The 22,727-nt window shown below is 44.2% G+C and overlaps 1 protein-coding gene across 1 annotated transcript in view; it reads left to right on the top strand.

Moving 5' to 3' along the window:
* SPNS3 (SPNS lysolipid transporter 3, sphingosine-1-phosphate (putative)) overlaps nucleotides 1-22,727 on the top strand; it is a gene marked incomplete at its 5' end in the record, with an annotated part of 43,998 nt that overhangs the window by 5,383 nt on the left and 15,888 nt on the right. Inside the window, 6 exons of the mRNA XM_084650940.1 lie at nucleotides 261-397; nucleotides 1,419-1,570; nucleotides 4,002-4,068; nucleotides 5,351-5,541; nucleotides 11,868-12,020; nucleotides 15,983-16,172. Of these exons, the coding sequence (XP_084507066.1) occupies nucleotides 261-397; nucleotides 1,419-1,570; nucleotides 4,002-4,068; nucleotides 5,351-5,541; nucleotides 11,868-12,020; nucleotides 15,983-16,172 (890 nt within the window). The remainder of the gene's footprint in view (nucleotides 1-260; nucleotides 398-1,418; nucleotides 1,571-4,001; nucleotides 4,069-5,350; nucleotides 5,542-11,867; nucleotides 12,021-15,982; nucleotides 16,173-22,727) is intronic.

Here is a 22,727-nt window from a genome sequence, read left to right as displayed (position 1 = left end):
AGGGTTGGCTCAGAGCTCTCTACTCACAAATTGCACTTCTGCAACCTCAAAATTGGGCATTCAGCCTAATAAGTAGCACATGTCAAGTATCAGAGGGGTAGCTGTGTTAGTCTGTATCCACAAAAACAACAAGGAGTCCAGTGGCACCTTAAAGACTAATGGATTACTATCAGTAGCACACGGTATCCCTCTCTGGGGAGCAAGGGGAGCCATAAGAATAATATGACCAGCATTGTCACTGCTGTTGCTTTGCATTGCAGTCTTCATCTTCTTTTTTTCGCTGTCTGCACCCTTCTTTGGATACCTTGGTGACCGGTACAACAGGAAAGTCATCCTCAGTGTTGGTATCTTCCTCTGGTCAGGTGTGACGTTAGGCAGCTCATTCATCACTGAATCGGTATGTCACTTACTTATTTGGAATGGTACTTAGAGAAATCAGCTGCCTGAGTCTTTCAGTGACTCATGGAACTTTTGTTCTGATCACGTTATAGTTTGTAAAAGCTTTCAGGCAGCACCCTGGAGCTTACTCCTTGAAACATGAGTAAATGGGCTTTGTGCAGAAAAGCTCTACAGGGAATGATATCCTGTCCCTTCCAGGCTATAGAGCACCATGAAGCTATTCTACAGCTGCTGCTGTAGTATTCTTAGCTTTGTCCTTTCTCTCTTGCTGAGCATGTGCATTGGAGTGTAGGGGATTGGCTGGTGAATCTGTGGAACTCCTGACCATGCCTTGCAATGCCCCCTGGTGACACCCCAAGAATTCACCACATGCTGCTGCAGAAGGAAGCTTGAAAAGTACAGCTTTGTGGTGTGAGGGGCTGCAGGTGTGGGAGGAGACAGCACTCTGAAGTCAATGGGAGTCATGAATGAATAAATGCCAAGCACTACAGGATTTGGCCCAGTCACTTCAGCTGCCCTTCTTAGATCCTCCAGTTTAGTGAGGCTACCGTAGTAACCATAGGGGACTCAAAGTGTTCTCCCTGTTGTAAACACTGGTAACTGTAATGACCCTGGCAGAGGCAGCTAAGACCTTGTCTGCACTAAGGGCTTGTCTTCACTACTGGCTAGATTGATGCAGCGGGCATCCATTTAGTGGCTCTGGTGAAGATGAGATAAGTTAATGTGAGAGCGCTCTCCTGTCAACTTCAATACTCTACCTCCCCAAGAGACGGTAGCTGTGTCGGTGGGAGAACATCTCCTGTCGACATAGTGCAGTTTAGACACTGCTGTAAGTCAATCTAAGTTATGTTAACTTAAGTTACATAATTTAACTAACGTAACTTAAGTCAACTTACATTACCCCCTTAGTTAGAGTAGACCAGACCTTAAACTCCCATCCCATGAGAAACATGCTTCCTTAAGAGGTAGCTTCCTTTTAATGTGTGCTTTTTGGATCTTAATGCCTCTTCTGTCCCCAGTACTCCTGGATATTCTTCCTTTCACGAGGATTTGTTGGCATCGGCACAGCCAGTTACTCCACCATAGCGCCTACCATCATTGCGGACCTGTTTGAGAGGGACCAAAGGACCTGTATGTTGTCTGTCTTCTATATCTTCATCCCAGTTGGAAGGTTTGTCTGCTCACCAGTAACTGGCGCTTCTTGAAGCACTTTCTGGAAAGAACTAGAACACATATGCCATAACTTGACTAAGTCATGTTGGTTTGTGCCTTAGACTAAGCTTTTTAGGGCAGGGTCTGTTACCTGTTTGGCACTCTTAAATAGAGCTGGTTGGATTTTTTCATGTTTACTTTTTCAACTAAGAATGGCTTTTAGACCAATCTTTTTTCTTGTGGAAAACTTTGATTTTGGGGGAAAAATCGAATTTTTTTAACAAAACAAAAGCAAACTGAAAAGCAGAATTTTTTTGGAATACCCAAAGCTCTTTAGCTTTTTGGTTTTTCCTTAAAAATATTGTCAAGGAGGATGGTTTAAAAAAAAATTCCCATGAAAAACTTGCACTTTTGAAACAGCTCTAAATATACAAAGAATAAGGTATTAAAAATGTGGTTTGCTTTCTTAATACAAAACCTCCTCTGAGAGTGGGGAAATAATGGTCTTACAGATAAGCTGTCCAGAGTCCTACCGTGTGTTAGTGACAGTCAGGACTAGAGCTCAGTCTCCCAGTTAAAGCTAAAGGAAGGAACCACTGCAGAGCTTAATTCATACGGTTTACCCAAACAAGGTCTTGCAGTGAACCAGTGTGTGGGCTGCCTGGATTTGGATGCTTGGGTCTAATTACACAGAATAAATGAAAAGGAGTACTTGTGGCACCTTAGAGACTAACCAATTTATTTGAGCATAAGCTTTCGTGAGCTACAGCTCACTTCATCGGATGCATACTGTGGAAAGTGTAGAAGATCTTTGATGCACACAAAGCATGAAAAAATACCTCCCCCCACCCCACTCTCCTGCTGGCAATAGCTTATCTAAAGTGATGATCACTTTAGATAAGCTATTGCCAGCAGGAGAGTGGGGTGGGGGGAGGTATTTTTTCATGCTTTGTGTGCATCAAAGATCTTCTACACTTTCCACAGTATGCATCCGATGAAGTGAGCTGTAGCTCACGAAAGCTTGTGCTCAAATAAATTGGTTAGTCTCTAAGGTGCCACAAGTACTCCTTTTCTTTTTGCGAATACAGACTAACACGGCTGTTACTCTGAAACAGAATAAATGTTTATTCCCAGGGGAAACACACCTTTTATCTCAGGGGTGGGCAAGCTTTTTGGCCCGAGGGTCACATCGGGGAATAGAAATTGTATGGTGGGCCATGAATGCTCACAAAATTGGGGTTGGGGTGTGGGAGGGGGTGAGGGCTCTGGCTGGGGATGGGGGCCAGAAATGAGGAGTTAGGGTGCATGAGAGGGCTCCGGGCTTGGGCAGGGGGTTGGGGTGTGGGAAGGAGTACAGGCTCTAACTGGGGGTGCGGGCTCTGGGGTGGGGCTGGGGATGAGAGGTTTGGGGTGCAGGAGGGTGCTCCATGTTGGGATCGAGGGGTTCAGAGGGCGGGAGGGGGATCAGGGCTGGGGCAGAGGTGTGGGGAGAGGCTTAGAGATGCAGGCTCCAAGCGGCACTTACCTCAAGTGGCTCCTGGAAGCAGCAGCATGTCCCTTCTCCAGCTCCTACGCAGAAACTACCAGGTGGCTCTGCACGCTGCCCCGTCCGCAGGCACCGCCCCTGTAGCTCCCATTGGAGCACCGGAGGGGGCCATTGGAGCATGTAGGAGCCAGAGCGGGGCCATACCGCAGCTTCTGGGAGCTGCGTGGTGCGGCCCCCGATCCTGCACCCCACTGGAGCACCGGAGCGGGGCAAGCCCCAGACCCTGCTCCACAGTGGGAGTTCACAGACCAGCTTAAAACTGTTGGCGGGCTGTAGTTTGCCCACCCCTGTTCTATCTGATAACCTGGATAATACTCTCCCCTACCTTGCTTCTTCGCCTTGCCCCTACCTCTCCTCCTCCCCATTTACCATTACCTTCATATGTGGGCAAGCCAGAGGCATCATCACATTGCTTCTGTGCCTTCGTGGGCCTGGGAAACCCTTTTCTAGGATAGTCCCAACAGGATTGAGTAACTGCACCCCAATCTTAACATTTTGTGTGGGGCTGCTGGGTAAGGGCCAATCTCCCATTGTCCTCCAAATCTGTCCTCTGGGGGAAAGGTAACCTGACCACCTGTGGTTCAACAGTAGGGACACGCAGAGTGTGTCTGTACTATGAAAAATCAGTACCTGTTTTTCAGCATCGGCATACTTACATAAATATTAATGTAAATGTGGCTTGGATATTACCACCATTTCAAACCTGCTCTGAGCAGGTTACAATGCCTAAACCCAACTAGTTTCTCTGGGAGCTACAATTGAATAGGCCTCACTGGTAGGAAATGCCTGCAAAAATATTCCTCTATGCTCCTCTCTATACAAATCCTACCCCTGCAGGGCCTTGGGGTCTCACTGCACCAATGGAAACTAATGTAGTCTTGGCATCCCATTTTGTCTTTTACAGTGGTCTTGGTTATGTTCTGGCATCTAGTGTAACACAGGCTGCTGGCCACTGGCATTGGGCATTCAGGGTGAGTCCTTCCTCTCACTGCTCAGTACTGATCCACTCTTTGTAAAATCCTGGTTTTGACTGGGATCCATATAGCCTATTGGGGTCTGTATCATTAGGATTTCAATCTCATGTCACTGTGTCTCAACAAGAATGTTAGAAGGGTTTTAAAGAAACAAAATATAAGAATGAATGGAGGGGAACATAGTTACCAACAGAGAAGAGAGTTGCAGTCCTATGACCTTCCATTAAAGCCCCCCTTTCTTACGTGAATTCACTATTTAATGCAACTCTTTCTGGAGGGTGAGTGGCGTTTTAAGGTTTCATGACTGTAACTGTGCTAAACGCAAGGATGGGTGAACTGCAGAGCTGCCGTCCAGTCAATTTTTAGGTGGAACATTGGATCCTCCTTCGCTTCATAGGCACCCCTTAATTACAGACCCATTTGGAAGAGCTACAGTGGACTGATGGGTAGCTGGTGGTGGGCCTAGAGGCCTTTTCAAACAGAGGCACCTAAAAACTAAAGTGGTCATCACTTTGGTATATAATCATGTCATTCTGCAGAGAAATTGTTACAAGAGGAACCAGTTTTTTTAAAATACTGCTGGAAATAACCCCTAGTCCAGTCTTGTGTTAGTCATATTGCTGTAATGAATGCTCTGCCCTTATAGGACATTTCACATCTTCAAAGCACTTGATAAATCTTCCTAACTCACCTGCAAAGTATGTCAGCTAGTATCAGTGGGGCAAAGAGGACATGGGGTTTGTCTTAGGGCTACACAGAAAATGAGTGACAGCTGGGACTAGAACTCTGGAATACTTGACTTGTATTCCCAAGCTCAATTCTTCTATATTATGCTGCTCAAAATGTCCTGAATAACCCCCTTGCTGAGGTACTTGCAGGATTAGAAGTGTGCATGTGGATGTGAATGCTTTTCTAGGTGCAGAAGGGATGCTATGGCTCCCATATCTGGTGACCCTCCCGCTCGAGATCCCAACATTGAATCGTGGGGATTCCCTCCCCTTACATTTTTCTCCAGGATCATGGGGAAGGGAACAGTGCCTTTGCATAGGAGAATGCATAAGGGTTGGGGAACATACTACGTCTTTTCACCAACAGGATTTCTCTTCTGAGAGAAAAGCTAATTATGTCTAGGAGATGCATGCAACTGGGTCTAGGCTTGTCTGCAGCTTCCCTAAATGTAAATCTTTAGGAGCAATGTCACGACTTTCTTTTGCTATTAACTGGTCTTCAGTATTAGAGGAAAAGTGACCATGACCTTACTCCAGTTTTGTCTCTACAGATAACTCCTTGTATGGGTATTATAGCAGTGGCTCTTCTGATTCTACTGGTCCCTGATCCAACCCAGGATGCCCCTGAGGGACATAGAGGCCAGAGCATCTCTAACACAACTCAGGGAGCAGATAAGAAGTCTGGTGCCGAGAGTACTGCCAGCACGACCTGGTGTGAAGATGTCAAGTCCCTCAGCAAGAAGTAGGTGGTTATGGCTGCAAAGGCTACACCCCGCCTCAAAAGGCTATTAAACCAATAGAGCAATTCCAAATTCAGAAAGCTGCCATATTCTACATGCAGGTCCTCTACATCCATATGCTGTTGGGCATGTAAGATCACAGAGATGTCTGTAATGAATCCCCCTTCCTTAATTACTGATAAACTTACTACCTGTGAGACTAAGAACTGATCTGCACTGGTCACTGCAAGTTGCAAAGCAGCTAGTCTTTGGGACAGAGGGAACAGGGATGTCTGGCTCACTTATTACTGGAGAGACTCTGTTAGAATTGCCTATCCAATTTAGAAATGGGCCTGAACTCTAGCACTGGTTCAGTCTAGCTGATACTGTCATTCAGTTTGAATCCTGATCCAAACCTGCCTCCAAACTTAACCTTCCTGGGGCTCTATGTTGGGATTCAGTTCAGGGGTATAACTTCACAACTCTGGCCCATCCCTAGCATGTACAAATGTTTGTGGTCTCCCATGAGGCTATCTATTGCTGTGATTAGTTGGACTCAAATGAAATATAAATCCAGTGTAGAGGAACTCCTCACCTGCTTGTGGTAGACCAAACATAATCCTATTCCTAGGTGTACAGCTGACGGGGCTGAGAGTTCACCCCAACAAACAAGGGGCAGTCCCAAGTGTTGGGTATTTTGGCAATTAGGTTGCAACATCTTGAGTCATGGTATGAGGATGAACAACCCAAATGCTCCTTCAGATCCAAGCAAATGGAGCACATTAGAGGGCAGAAAGAGCTGTGCTACAACCAGTTGATCCCAGTTCAAAGTAGCCTTGCGGGCCCTAGACTTTATGGTCTATAGGGTGCTTGGAGGTCTCAGATGACAGGAGATACAGGAAAACGAGGTGTCTTTATAACAGGTCTGAGAGCCAATTGAACACCTGCCAATTAGGAACAGGCCAGATAATTCTACACTACTACTGTCTCACTGCTGCCTCATGTCTCCCTGTTTGTCTTGTCTTTATACTTTGACGATAAGCTCTCTGGAGCAGGGACTGTCTTTTGTTCTTTCGGCATATTGCCTAGCACAGAGGGGTCCTGGTCCAAGACTGATGTTCCTGGGCACTACACTAATACAAATAACAAATGAAGACAAGCAGCAATTCAAATGACTGAATGCCCTGTGGGGCTTTCTAACGGAATCTGTCTCATTCCTAGTGTTCTGCAGCAGCAGGAGCAGCGCACTATTGCTAATAATTATTCAGCCCTGTGAATCTATAATGCCTTCTGCAATCAGAGTAAAAGGCTCTCCCTTCCCCTAAGAGCTTCCAGAACAGGGGCCTGCCTGCTCTGTGCTTACTGCTTACTGCTGGACATATGTTTGTGACCAGTTGTGACTTGAGCAGGGCTACACTTGGTAGTAAATGTTTGCCTCTCCCAACCTTGCTCCTTTAGGGGAACGCTGGGCTCAGGATCTGTTGCCATGGAGTATCAGTTCCTCAGCTCTGAAAAGTGCCTAGAGGAAGACATGGCTGGCAGCAGGGGGGAAATAAGAACAGGAAAATCCATATCTCTCAGTGGTGCCATTACTTGGGACCAATGTGCTGTTGAACTTTGTGCCTAGGTGTTAGTGTTAATACCATTGTGTGATCATTTCCTTTTCATGATGCTGAATTTGTGGGTGTCTCCTAAGGAATGTTGTATCAGTACTTCTCAGGCAGTCTTGCATGTATTGAATAGTCTGCTGCAGTGCCTTATGATATCAGGGGGCTAGATCCTACAAGATCAGGACTTAGATTTGTGAAGTAATTGTGCATCCTCTGATGTATGACCAGCTAACTACGTCAGCTTTGGCAAAAGGCTGGAAAAGCTGATTTTCTTTATCCACTAGGTTTCAGACTAGCAGCCGTGTTAGTCTGTATTTGCAAAAAGAAAAGGAGGACTTGTGGCACCTTAGAGACTAACAAATTTATTTGAGCATAAGCTTTCGTGAGCTACAGCTCACTTCATCGGATGCATTCAGTGGAAAATACAGTGGGGAGATTTATATACATAGAGAACATGAAACAATGGGTGTTACCATACACACTGTAATGAGAGTGATCACTTAAGGTGAGCTATTACCAGCAGGCGAGCGGGGTGGGGGGGTGAATTTTTGTAGTGATAATCGAGGTGGGCCATTTCCAGCAGTTGACAAGAACTTCTGAGGAACAGTGGGGGGGTGGGGGAATAAATATGGAGAAATAGTTTTATTTTGTGTAATGACCCATCCACTCCCAGTCTTTATTCAAGCCTAAGTTAATTGTATCCAGTTTGCAAATTAATTCCAATTCAGCAGTCTCTCGTTGGAGTCTGTTTCTGAAGTTTTTTTGTTGAAGAATTGCCACTTTTAGGTTTGTAATCGAAACCAGAGAGATTGAAGTGTTCTCCAACTGGTTTTTTAATGTTATAATTCTTGACGTCTGATTTGTGTCCATTTATTCTTTTACGTAGAGACTGTCCAGTTTGACCAATGTACATGGCAGAGGGGCATTGCTGGCACATGATGGCATATATCACATTGGTGGATGTGCAGGTGAACGAGCCTCTGATAGTTTGGCTGATGTGATTAGGCCCTATGATGGTGTTCCCTGAATAGATATGTGGACACAGTTGGCAACGGGCTTTGTTGCAAGGATAGGTTCCTGGGTTAGTGGTTCTGTTGTGTGGTGTGTGGTTGCTGGTGAGTATTTGCTTCAGGTTGTGGGGGCTGTCTGTAAGCAAGGACTGGCCTGTCTCCCAAGATCTGTGAGAGTGATGGGTCATCCTTCAGGATAGGTTGTAGATCCTTAATAATGCATTGGAGGGGTTTTAGTTGGGGGCTGAAGGTGACGGCTAGTGGTGTTCTGTTATTTCCTTTGTTGGGCCTGTCCTGTAGTAGGTAACTTCTGGGTACTCTTCTGGCTCTGTCAATCTGTTTCTTCACTTCAGCAGGTGGGTATTGCAGTTGTAAGAATGCTTGATAGAGATCTTGTAGGTGTTTTGTCTCTGTCTGAGGGGTTGAAGCAAATGCGGTTGTATCTTAGAGCTTAGCTGTAGACAATGGATCGTGTGGTGTGGTCTGGATGAAAACTGGAGGCATGTAGGTAGGAATAGCGGTCAGTAGGTTTCCAGTATAGGGTGGTGTTTTTGTGACCATCGCTTATTAGCACCGTAGTGTCCAGGAAGTGGATCTCTTGTGTGGACTGGTCCAGGCTGAGGTTGATGGTGGGATGGAAATTGTTGAAATCATGGTGGAATTCCTCAAGGGCTTCTTTTCCATGGTTCCAGATGATGAAGATGTCATCAATATAGCGCAAGTAGAGTAGGAGCATTAGGGGATGAGAGCTGAGGAAGCGTTGTTCTAAGTCAGCCATAAAAATGTTGGCATACTGTGGGGCCATGCAGGTACCCATAGCAGTGCCACTGATTTGAAGGTATACATTGTCCCCAAATGTGAAATAGTTATGGGTAAGGACAAAGTCACAAAGTTCAGCCACCAGGTTAGCCGTGACATTATCGGGGATAGTGTTCCTGACGGCTTGTAGTCCATCTTTGTGTGGAATGTTGGTGTAGAGGGCTTCTACATCCATAGTGGCCAGGATGGTGTTTTCAGGAAGATCACCAATGGATTGTAGTTTCCTCAGGAAGTCAGTGGTGTCTCGAAGATAGCTGGGAGTGCTGGTAGGGCCTGAGGAGGGAGTCTACATAGCCAGACAATCCTGCTGTCAGGGTGCCAATGCGTGAGATGATGGGGCGTCCAGGATTTCCAGGTTTATGGATCTTGGGTAGCAGATAGAATACCCCAGGTCGGGGTTCGAGGGGTGTGTCTCTTTGGATTTGTTCTTGTGCTTTTTCAGGGAGTTTCTTGAGCAAATGGTGTAGTTTCTTTTGGTAACCCTCACTGGGATCAGAGGGTAATAGCTTGTAGAAAGAAAAGGAGTACTTGTGGCACCTTAGAGACTAACCAATTTATTTGAGCATGAGCTTTCGTGAGCTAGAAGTGAGCTGTAGCTCACGAAAGCTCATGCTCAAATAAATTGGTTAGTCTCTAAGGTGCTACAAGTACTCCTTTTCTTTTTGCGAATACAGACTAACACGGCTGTTACTCTGAAGCTTGCAGAAAGTGGTGTTGGAGAGCTGCATAGGAGCCTCTTGTTCATATTCCAACCTATTAATGATGATGACGAGAGCACCTCCTTTGTCAGCCTTTTTGATTATGATGTCAGAGTTGTTTATGAGGCTGTGGATAGCATTGTGTTCTGCACAGCTGAGGTTATGGGGCAAGTGATGCTGCTTTTCCACAATTTCAGCCCGTGCACTTCGGCGGAAGCACTCTATGTAGAAGTCCAGTCTGTTGTTTCGACCTTCAGGAGGAGTCCACTCAGAATCCTTCTTTTTGTAGTCTTGGTAGGAAGGTCTGTGTGGGTTAGTATGTTGTTCAGAGGTGAGTTGGAAATATTCCTTGAGTCGGAGACGTCGAAAAAAGGATCACTCTCGTTACAGTGTGTATGGTAACACCCATTGTTTCATGTTCTCTATGTATATAAATCTCCCCACTGTATTTTCCACTGAATGCATCCGATGAAGTGAGCTGTAGCTCACGAAAGCTTATGCTCAAATAAATTTGTTAGTCTCTAAGGTGCCACAAGTACTCCTTTTCTTTTATCCACTAGGTGGCACTGTTTACCTGCATGAAGTTTCTTTCTCCCAGGCCGGACTAACATTGTAATCTGCCTTCAAATGCATTCCTATCTGCTCCCTTTATTTTAAGGACAAACTACCTCTTCTGCTTTCCTGGGAACCAGGCGTGATCATATCTCACCACCATAGAGTGACTACATCATCTGGGAGGATGGAATTATGGTTCATTAGTAGTGGCTGGACACTAGAGCACAGTACTCCACTTGGTGACTGGCATTTCTTTATGGGCACCCTGCACAATAGTCACACTTGAGACCCAAATCAGGATTTTTGTGGTCTGTAGGCAACTGCTGTCTTAGGTGAGCCAAAAGGTCCTTGGTTGTTCCAATGCATGCAATGCAAAGCTTTACTCATCAGGAGGTCATTCTTCAAACATTAGTGATGTAACAGATCTGTGGCCCCCTAGTGTCATGTACTGGCTGTGTATGTATGTGACCTATTTGTCTCTACTGACTGATCCACAAAGAATAAGGGACCTGCTACTACAAATCAAGGGAGATCTCTTTAACTCAAATGCTAGAGCCATGTGTCTTGAGGAGGTGAGGTACTAAGTTGCTAATCCTGGCTCACTGGGAGGTTACGACATGTCATCTATAGCACATGTATCTGACATCAGTGGTTCTCAACCAGGGGTACGCATTCTGCCAGGGGTACGCAGAGGTCTTCCAGGGAATACATCAACTCAACTAGATATTTGCCTAGTACATAAAAAGCACTAGCGAAGTCAGTACAAACTAAAATTTCATACAGACAAAATGAGAAAGTATGCAATTTTCCAGTAGTATTGTGTGCTGTGACACTTTTATTTTTATGTCTGATTTTGTAAGCAAGTAGTTTTTAAGTGAGGTGAAAATTGGGGTATGCAAGTCAAATCAGACTCCTGAAAGGGGTACAGTAGTCTGAGAGCCACCGTCTTACACTAAGATGTCATCCTTACCCTACTGACCTTTTAGTCTAAAGTAGACTTTCTGTTCGTCCTAGGGGGTCTGTGAAACAGTTTAACAGTTCTAATTGCTTCCAGTAGAGGCAGCTTGTTATACTGCTTACCCTTCTGCTTGAAAACTCTGTAGGCTGATTAAGAAATAATTTATACTTTCATGACACTTTGAGATACAGTAACACTTAACTTCTCAACTCCTTCCTTAACTATTGGACTGTCCAAACTGTTGTGCTCGTGTATATTGGCAACAAAACAGACTTCAAATCATCCTGAGGCACTCAGGGCTCTCTCTGTGCACTGTATTTTCAAACTGTTGGCAAGTCATGACATTTTCACCCACCTTCCAACACTGTCATTTTTCTTTCACAGCCTACCTGCAGTAAATACTGGTGTGAATCTCCAAGAAAAAGATGGACTTTAACACTGTGAAAGCAAAAGTTCACACAACTAATTAATGCCTAACGCTTGCTGGTCTGAGTTTATATAGATTTGATCTCTTCAGTAATCAGATCTTCATAATCAACAGGGAAATTACTCACGTTGTTAACAGCTTTCTGAAGCAATCCATTCATATTGATTACTTAGAACACTAGATATCCAGGCTGGACTTCTCCTTCCTTCCCATGTCCCATTCTTTCAAACTATTGATCATAGCACTAATACTTATTTCTTTTGGTGTGACAGCCGAAGTTTCATCTGGTCCTCACTGGGTGTGACAGCCATGGCCTTTGTGACTGGAGCCCTGGGATTATGGGTACCAGTGTTCCTTTCCAGGGCTCAGCTATTCCATGACCTTGTACCTCCATGCCTTCAGGAGCCATGCGATTCTTCCACCAGGTGAGACACACTTCACTCTGAAAAGATCAGACAGGGTATAGGAAATGCATATATGAACACTCTATGTTTCTAAATGCTAACGGCAGTCATGTGCTTTCTCTTCCTAAAGACAAAGGGTGGGATGGGGCTGAGAACGCTTATTGAGAAGGCATAAGTGTTGATGTGTTGCTCCATTTTACAGATGACAAACTGAGTCAGATAACTGACTTGTCCAAGGTCACACAGGTAGTATGTAATGGAGCCAGGAACTAATGCCAGCATGCCCTCCTTATGATGGGGCATAATTCATCTATAAATTGCTTTAAATCATTCGAGGAAAGAGATAAACTGTGCATATTACGATTAGCAATGTAATCTCTTGACTAAATTACTCTTAATGTACACTTCTTGCAACAGAATCTAATGAACTGGGGTGCCCTAAGGGACTGCTCCTCATCCCAAGTGAATGGATCACCTAATTAGGAGAAGACTCTGGCTTGCTCCTGAAATGCTTCTCAAATTCCTTGACTTTGTTCGTGTACAATGTGCCGGCTCCCTAAAGGGTTAAAATCGGCCACTGGTGAAAGGCTCTGATCTCTCCCAGATGGAGCTGACTTGTAGTGAAGGGAAATCCAGGGCAACATACTAATTTCTTTAAAAAGCGCTTAGAAGACAGTACTAAATTGGTTTGGCTTTGCAGAATTGGCTCTCTCCTTACAAAGAAGTATCAGCCCTTGATCTGAAGAGCATCCCTACTTGGATGCCACTGAACCCCTGATGGGTGTCCCAGACAAGCAGCAGCCCTTGCAAGAAGTAGAAGTCTTAGAGCCAGGCTTACACACAAATATGCCAATACAGGTGTTCCCATAAGGACTTTCACTGATTTTGCTACACTGAATTAGTTAAATCTGTGCAATTTCCATGTGTAGACAAGCCCTTAATTTGGCTTCTTGGGGAGCATCCCAGTTAAACTTATTCTCTTAAAGGGCTTTCCAGTTGCATCAGATTGATATCAGTATTAGAATACGTGGGTTGGAGGGGAGAAGTAATTTAAACATCTAAGTAATGAAAAGTTGCTGATTGGAGAAGGGTTCAAGCATGAGGTTCAGATTCAGAGTTTAAGGGAGTTTAGTCCTACCTTCAGTGGATATGGAGAACAACTGATCATTGTCCTCTTTCCTTAACATATTTGAAGACTGTTATCAGGTTCCCTCCTCAGTCTTCTTTTCTCAGGACTAGATATGCCCAGTTTTTTTAACCTTCCTTCATAGGTCATGTTTTCGAAACCTTTTATAATTTTTGTCGCTGTCCTCTGGACTCTCTAGTTTGTCCAGATCTTTATAAAAGTGTGGCCATCCGTATTCCTTTCCTACTATTCTGGTATTAGAATCAACTGCCAACGTGGCAAAGTTACTGTGACTCCCAGTGTGAATCAGGCTTGATTCATCTGGCACAGTACCATAACCTTTTTTATAAAAATAAGGTAATTTCCACCAGTCAATAATTTATCTGCAGGCAGAGCTCTTCTGGAGAGGAATTCTCCATTACAGATCGTGAAATGCAAATAAAATATCAGGTACCTTCAGAAAATGATGTGTGGTGTTGGGAGGAAGGGAGGGATTTGTTACTTTGTGTCCCAGCAAGGCAGCAGGACAGAGCAGCTGATGATGTAATTCCGATCTGGCATTTCATTGGCTTTGACATTCTCAGAACCCTTCCTCCTTCAGAGTGGAGGAAGACAATCCTCCTTGGCTTTCTGTACTTAGGGATAGTGGAGTGTACTCAATACTGCACTCCCACCCTTGCCAGCTACTGCCTTCCACAACACAAGCATCAAAATATCTCCCCGTCCTCTCCTCCTCTATGTACTGATTGCCAGACTCCATGCAAGTGTGACTCATCAGGCTTATGATCTGTCATGGACGTCCCAAACCAAGCTATTCCTAGCCTTTCAGGATATTTCAAGGATTGAGTGATTTGCCATACTCTTCATCCCTGTAGGGGGTTTCGAATGAAGTAAAGCAAATCAGTAGAATGAAGTAAAGCAAATCAGTCACGTCCTGGTAGCTGTGAGATGCAAGAAACCTCAAGGAATCAGGCCAGAAGGTTCTGAATTTGGTGCTTGAGGTATCCAGGCAAGTACCTGGGGTTTTCAAACACTAAAAGATCCCATGACAGTCTTAAAAAAAAAAAATTATCTCCAGAAATGGGTTTCTGCACTTAGCCAAAAGGTCTCTTCCACTCCTTCTGTCTTAAATGCTCCTTTTCTATCTTACGAGTGGCTGTGTTTCAGTATTAGCCTACAGCTCATAGCTCCTTTGGGATAAAAAGGGATCTCTAAAGACAATTGCAGGGCCCCTCAGAAACACTATTGTAACCTTAGATCTTCAAACTTGCCTGTACCGGGCAAATGTGTATAAAATAAATCTTCTGACCATTGGTGCTCTATCCATGTCATTTCTAAGAACTGTTTAACTGTGATGGTTGCCTAGAGTAGTGAAGAGTGGTAAGCCTATTGCACACTTGAATTCTGCCTGATAGAGTTGGCTGTCAGTTATTGCTTCACCTTTTTAGTGTAGAATGAGTAACTAATTTCCTCCTAACCGTCTGGGGGAAATGGTAAGAGTCAGTGTGCTGCAGTTTAGAAGAACAGGGTCCTTGTTTGGCATCACAGCCTGCTATGTATAAGTGCAGATCTCCCTGCCCTAGAGCCAGGGAGAGCCAAGGAAGGGCACCATTTTTTAAGGGTATGTCTACTCTGCAATTAGACACCTATGGCTAGCCCATGCCAGCTGACTTGGGCTAGGCTAAGGGTCTGTTTAATTGTGGTGTAGATGGGCTAGGGCTGTAGCCCAAGCCCTGGGACCCTCTGACCTCTCAGAGTCCTAGAGCCCAGGCCCCAGCCGAGCCTGAACATCTACACCACAATTAAACAGCCCCATGAGCCCAAGTCAGCTGGCATGGGCTAGCCATGTGTGTCTAATTGCAGAGTAGACATACCCTTAAAGCCACATAGCATGCTACCAGAATGCTAAAATATTTAGAGCCTCTTGTGTTCTGAACACTACACTTCTGTCTCCACTTCATTCGAGAGGGCTGTGATAGATTAAACAATCAGGGACACCAAAATCTTATTTATCACAGGGAAGTTTATTTTTGTCATCAGAATCTCATCTGGGATAGAGGAAAGGGTTTACAAAAGTCCCACTGGAAGTCAAGATAAGTCTTGCTTTCAAGAAGACAAACTGTCTGTTCCTCTGAGGAGCCCTTCAGCTTTCACAGGCACATGAAACAAAACTGAATGGCATTTGAAATTCTACATTGTGAAAATATTTTGTGTCGTTCCAACTGGATAACTGTTCAGTCTGCCCTGAGCTGTCATGTAAAGAAGGGCTGTATCCAGCAGTGGGCGAAGTGTCCCATGTGAGCCAGATTAATTTGAGGGTTATGATGGGTTCTACCAGTATGATCCCATGTGATGGGATCTCTTCCAAGAGAGCAGACTGGTACAAAGCTACCCCATCTGTAATGGGGGCGAGGAAGTAGCTTAGTTCATAGGTATGGCCAAGATGGCAGGAAACTCCTCTGACTCTATGGCTATCTAAGGCAGCTCCTACTGACTGAGCACCCAGTGGGTTGTTAATCTCCCTTCCTCTGGCACAGGTGATAACACCTGCTCTGTGGCAGGGCACATCACTGCTTTGGTGGACACGACATTGATTTCCTACTAAGCATGTATTTAGCCCTGGAGGACTTGGGTAAAATGGAGCCCAGATTTGATTTCTCCATTAAAATCCTTCTCTGCTTTGTGCAATAAACACCAAAAAAAAAAAAAGGGTGGTGAGAAAAGAATCTTGAAACTTCTCTCTGAAACATACAAGAGAAGCTGAGGTCACAAACTAATGACAGACACCTGGACTGATTCTTCTCCCTTAACGTGCCTTTATTGCCCTACTCATCCCATTCCTTTCCTTTACTGCCAGCCAAATATTTGGAGCAATTACCATCGTGACGGGAATTGTTGGTGTCATCACCGGGGCAGGAGTTGCAAGAAGATATAAGAAGATAAACACTAAGGCCGACCCTCTTATCTGTGCTGTGGGCATGTTCTCCTCCGCCCCATGTCTCTATCTGTCTATCATGCTGGCTGAGCAGAGCATCCTTGCTACCTACGTAAGTGTCGATATACTGTGTAGCCTTGACAAATGGTTTTGTAAGATTGCATGGGTGGGTTGCAGGGTGGTCCTCAGAATGGTCTAGTTGAAGGAATTTAATTAACAGCTTGCAATGGCTCATGCCACTATGTAGCCCACAGGCCAAGTGCTGCACAGGGGGCTCTAACCTGATCTGTGGTTGCAGTCTCTACTTCTGAGGTGTAGCCTAGGGACTACCCGCCGCATCGTGCGGAGCTCACCTTTTAATATGAACAGCCAGACCACCTATGGAAAAGGGGACGTTGCAGACCGGGACTTATAACCTCCATGCACTGCATCTTTGTACTGAAAGTGTGGTAAGTTTATTCAACCTAGTATGGGCACTTGCTAAAAGACTGCAGTGCACCTTTAGCTGGGCATGGTTTGACTGCCCCAGGTTTCCAAAGGTATATTTAGGCGCAAACTCAAAGTCCTAACTTGGTGTTTAATTAAATGAATCTGCCATGTATGATACTATTTCTCTTCTCTCCCAGAACACTTAAAGATTACATTGTGCTTGGCACTGTACAATAAACAGAGTTCCTGGTAAAAAGAATTTAGTCAGCAAGTTGGGTGCCCAAAATCACTAGCTGCTTTTCTTATACCTGTGGAGATGTATCCAGAAGCGTTTCTCGGTAAAGAGGAATGCAGAAACATAACAAGAGAGATCAGTAGCTGCAGGAACTCCGCGTGAGGATGAACTGAATGCAAACCTTATTTTAGCAATAATCCGTTAACAGCTATGAAAGGAATCCCAAGCCCTCTCCAATGACTCTAGATTCACCATTACCAGAATTAACATAAATAATAGGATCCATGTAAAGTTAATTACAGTAATCAACACTTCACTGCAAAAAAGGGTGCTTTCACAGTGCTTTCTCTTCTAAAAATAGCTTTTGTTCAAAAAGGTTTTCCTTTTGCCTCTTCAGCAATCTAAAATCCCACTGACACTTAAGGGGGAAAGCGGATGAATTTTTCACGCACACAGAGCAAAATGTGGACTTGACTTTAAAAAAAAAATGATTCAGGTATGCGGAGGTAAATGGCAGAGAATATAACTGTCTTGAGAATCTGTGTGCTTTCTCTTTGTAAGAGCCTCTGTCTCAAATCCGTTTACAGTTCTGCCTCGAGCAGACATTTTTACACCTAAAGGTGCAGCACACAATCATAACTGCATATTCCACTAACTTTAACCAACCTCATAGATGATTCTGCCAGCCTATCATAGTGCTTCTCCCCCTTCCCAGCCCCTATTTCTGACTATGGATGGTTGGATGAAAATTCATTTGCTCAAAGGAGTTTGTCAGCTCCTGTTCCCTCGTTGTTGCGTGAGACATCAAATGACAACCAAGCAGCATGAGATGAAAATCTTCATGAATGAAAAACTTTTTTCACACAAAAATCTCTTAGTTTTAAAGGATGGAGGAACATACCATCATCCCCTCCAAAATATAGTGGCAGAATCCTCCTTTGAATAGAGGTTGGCATCCAGCACTCTGTTCTCAGGATTTGGGAGGAAATCCCAGAGTGGGATATGGACAGCCATAATTTCTCCCTTCTCTCTCCCACCCCCCTGCAGATACAGGCCGGGGGGTCTTTAAATGCTGCAGTTTCTCTATATAGATAGAAGAATATAATATTATTTATGTATTTATTTATTTTTTTGAGGTCTGTGTAGTCTTGCCGCCTGTTTCTTCTGATTCTTACAACTACAGCTGCCTAACTGTTCCCCTTCCCAGCACCCACTATGCTGGTTTTTTCTTCCAAACTCCATCTGGCATAAGTCATAATGGTGTGAGAATTGGGGTGGATTGCCAGCTGGTGCATCTGACTCAAAGATCCCACTGAGTTGGAGCGTTCCATGGTGTAGGAAGCAGGCAAAGAAGCTGGCTTTCCTGTCAGTGTTAATTCAGCCACATGGAGGCCAGCAAAGTAGTCTATACCTTACAGCATACAAAAGCGACTGAGGCAAAAACTGCACACTTCACAGAATTTCTTAAGAGTGCTTGCTGTGTTACTCTGTCCATATCTGAATACATTATGAACGGTGCTTTGGCTGTGTGTAGCTGGTGGGTGAACATCAGCCTTGTGTTGTCTGTCCAAACTTACAAGAAACCTCTTGTGGAAGTTGAAATGGAAGTATTTCAGGACTTTTTCAATATTTCTCTGTGACAGCTGGATTGGAGATGCCATTAGAACAGTCTCTTTTCTCTGCTTTCTGTGTGCATAGTTCAGCAATTCTTAATTTCAAAATTAGTTTTTGTGCAGGTGGTACAAATTGCAACAACCATGTCTGAATTTTGTTCCATCTCAGGATGTGGTTTGGTTTGGATCACCTGTCTGAATCTATTCCACCATCCAAAGCTGTAAATTTCCTTATGCTGATAGGAGAGGAGTATACTTGGCTGTAGCAGCGAGTACTGTCTCCTTAGTGCCTTGATACATTTTTATGTTTGAATTTTAGCTATTTATTAGGAGCCAGATTACAATGAGGGCTGAATTCAAACTGGATTTAAATGGGTGCACCTCCATTGACCTTAGCACTGAGTTTGCCCCAGTGAAGCCAAATTTTGAGCCAACCTGCAGTTCCTCTCTTCTTAGCCACCGACTGCTGCGATCCAGTGGGATTAGTACCTGTGGCCTGCAATTAGACTTTCTTGGTTACATGTGATGTCTGCTTCTTGCCCAAGTGACTCTTTTACTTGGTTTAGGAAAGAGGCACCATGTTTTCCTTAAACCAGCCCATTAATTGCTACTCTGACTCTTCCCTAGATAGGTCTTGCTGGAACTGATTTCGTACAAACTTGATTCCTTCATCTATTTTATTTTTCATTTGACAATGTAACAGCATGTTGGCTGCCCTTAAAATACCTTTCCAGATCTCTTCAGGAAAAAAAATCACAGGGGATTTAGTTTTTTCTAGGATGGTTATAGGGAACCCCAGAGATACAGATGCTCACCATGTTGCTGTTCCTGTTCACAAACCTCCAGGGCTGATATAAGTCTTTTCTTCAAAGCTGACGGTACCTTCAAATAGAAATTGTAGCCAGTGTGCCATGTAAACTACCATCAGGCTTTAAATTGCTCATTTGTCAGGGACTGGGAAGGGAAACAGGGAAAGGAAATAGACAATTGGAGTGGGCATAGTGCTGGAATCCGGCGGGGAGGGTTGGGGGAGGGGAGGAAGAAAAGGGGCTTAAAAATGGGGGAAAAGAAAGTGATACAAATCTCCTTTGATACAGTACACATGGTTCTTGCCCAAACACTACAGCTGTACTAAATATGCAGTATTTAGGGCCACTAATGTAAAACATAATGTATTTGAGGCAAGGAGGGAACCATCATTAAGACTTAAATAATGGTCCAAATGTGCATTCTTGGTGCAACTCCCTTGACTTCAGTTGTTGCAGGAGGGATAAATCTAGTCTATTATGTATGACAGGCAGATATGATCTAGCTTCACAAGCCATTGTTGCAATGTATTTATTAGTCAGTTTGAAGACAATCATGGAAGATTATTTGTGTAATAGTATGTTACAAGATACGTGACTGACCTATAGCAGGGCATTCTTGAATCTCATTTCATGTTTAAATATCATAGTTCAGCATTCAGTCTACTTTACAGGGGCTATATAAGAATACAAATACCTCATTCACAGCAATAATCCTAATAAAATAATAACCCTGTTACTGTGGAATCTTATAACCATTCCAATGTAACTAATGGCTGTCTCCTAGTACTGTATCTAGGACCTCAGCTGACTCTGTGGTCTGAACAGTACCGTAGCTGGGCTTCCCTGTTGTTTTGGACAGATATTCCAAACCGTTATACTTATTAACAGATGAGAGCTGACTTGCCACAAAACAGACAAGATTGTCTGTAGCTCTGACAGAGCCACTCCCCATATTAATTTAGAGTAGTGATTTGAGAGGTCTTAGGCTGCATTGGGGAATGGCAGAAATAGCAGGGTGCACATAAATAATGCATTGTGTGTGGCTTCTCTGTGTGAGTAAACGGCTTCCAGGATCTTTTTCCCTGATCCAGGGAAAAGGAACACACACAGAATCTCTCGATACTCTTGTGCGCAGCTGGATGGTGAGGAAACCTGAGGTGCATTTATATCATAGGTGGGAAAATAAAATTGGTGCTAGTTCAAGAACAGATAACAACTACGACGGGACACTGTGGCTGTAGGTGATGCATCCCAAAGCTGGGGGGGGGTGTAATATTTTTCCACTCTGAGCTAAAACTATCCTCTGCATGAGACCTTAAAAATGAACTCTGTTGGGCCAAGGTGGAATCACTCATACTACCAGAACTAAATAGATCTGATAATATGGACTAGTACAAGGTATTTAATAATGATCTAAACTACTCCAGTGGAATTGTGTGGAGCTGTAGGGCCTGGGGCCTTTGCTGTAGCATGCTGTAACTCTTTATCCCAGTTTCTCTGCCGTTCCAGCTCATGTCAGTCCCACTACTTTTAATATTCTGGGCCCAATTCATCTTTGAATTCCCTGTGATGAATTTGGCCCTCTTTCTCAGCACCTTGTTTGGCACGTCCTTGTGCTGGAAGAAGTGTCTGGACCTATTGTCACTTGGATTTTAACACTAGATTTTACGGTTTAAAGTTATTCTATTTCTGTACGACAAATGTGCTCCACATGTCCTCTTTTTTTTTTTTTTTTGGTGCATGTACATTTTATAATGCCTTGTCCTACTATACTGCCTTTCATCCCAGAATCTCAAATTATTTTACAAATGCAAAGCATCATGAGTCCCCTATAAGGGAGATGTGTAGTATTAATCTGCTACTTCTATAAAAGAGGGATAAGTGAGTTGCTGAAGTCCATAGTGTGTTAGTAGTGTCCAGGACTCTTTCAGTCCTTTGGTTCTAATTGCTACACAAACACACACTTCTTCTAGATCCAAAAGATCTGCTACTTTCTTTCCATGTTTCCATAAATCTCCCCTTTCTTTCCCGTCTCTTCTCTCTGTCACTTGAATCCACACTGCCTCTTATAACCTGCTGCAGGATGGATGGATTTGCATAAAGCTTAAGCTGCACAGCAGGACTCAACTTCATGCAAACACTTGCAGAAAGTCCCTTTCCAGGACTGAAATCCGCTCCCTCAATCTGCAGTGATTCTGAAGGATCAAATTACAGACAATGATCCAGTTGAATTTTCATGGCACCAGTAAAAGAGAGGAAGGAAGGGACTTGTTTAGCACATGATCAGTTAGGACTGTCCAGCCTCTTCCCACCCAGTTCTGCCCCCTCCCCCGAGTGCACCCCTCCACGTCCCTCCCCCCCAGCACCTCCTGCTCGCTTTGAAACAGCTGATTGCAGCAGGCGGGAGGGGCTGGAAGGGGGAGGGAGGAGGAGAAGTTGATTGGCAGAGTGGCCAGTGGCCGGGAGGCGCTGGGGCGAGGGCAGGAGCTAGAGGGCTGGAGCACCGACGGAGTAGGCGCCTGTGTCAATGGTTCTCAACCAGAGGTACATGTGTCCCTGGGCGTACACAGAGGTCTTCCAAGGGGTAAAATCAACACACCTAGATAGTTGCCTAGTTTTACAACAGGCTACATAAAAAGCACTAGCAAAGTCAGTACTAACTAAAATTTCATACAGACAATGACTTGTTTATACTGCTTTATATACTTTACGCTGAAATGTAAGTACAATGTTTATATTCCTGTTGATTTATTTTATAATTATATGATAAAAATGAGAAAGTAAGCAATTTTTCAGTAATAATGTGCTCTGACACTTGTATTTTTATGTCTGATTTTGTAAGCAAATAGTTTTTAAGTGAGGTGAAACTTGGGGTACGGAAGACAAATCAGACGCCTGAAAGGGGTATAGTAGTTTGGGAAGGTTGAGCACCATGGATTTAGCTTACTGTAATTAGTGCATAACTGTGGCCACTGTCACTAAAGTCGGATACTGCCTTCTGAAATTGCTCAGGATTGATAGTTTATTACAGGTTAACTTTTTAATCTTGTGGTGTTTCCATCAGAAGCGGTTTGGTCCACACAACCTGATTTAAACCCATATCTAGGGACTAGCAGGGAGAGGGTTTCCAAGACCACAGATGTAAGATTTATTAGGGACCCAGCCATGGTGGGAAGTGTGGTGTGGCCCATCTGTGGTGAATTAGGGAATCCTACAGGGCACCGTAAGAGGGATGTGATCCAAGGAGTCTGGGCTGGCTGTGTCTAGGAGCCAGTTCCTCCCTCCTCTTGGGATGAGCCCTCTGAGTGCAGTACTTGAACTTTGCCTGCACAGAGTCATCCTGTTGGTTTCATTTAGAAACCTGGCCAAAAGAACCTCGTGGAGCTCATTTTAAAACTCATCTGACTGTGGGGAGTTCCTGCCGTGCTATTGGTTTGATTTTTTTTTTTTAAACTGGGTTCTGAAATGCTTGGTCCCATCTGCTACACCTACATCTGCCCCTTATGTTTTATGTGTGTGTGGATTGGGAGTGAGGACTCATGACTCCTGTCCCTGACTCTGTTACTGACAAGATGTGATGT

Source organism: Lepidochelys olivacea, assembly GCF_965140295.1.
Source record: "Lepidochelys olivacea isolate rLepOli2 genome assembly, chromosome: 17".
Classification (NCBI taxonomy): Eukaryota; Metazoa; Chordata; order Testudines; family Cheloniidae; genus Lepidochelys; species Lepidochelys olivacea.
The sequence above is the reverse complement of the archived record's forward strand: the minus strand, read 5'-3'. Positions and strand labels throughout refer to the sequence as shown.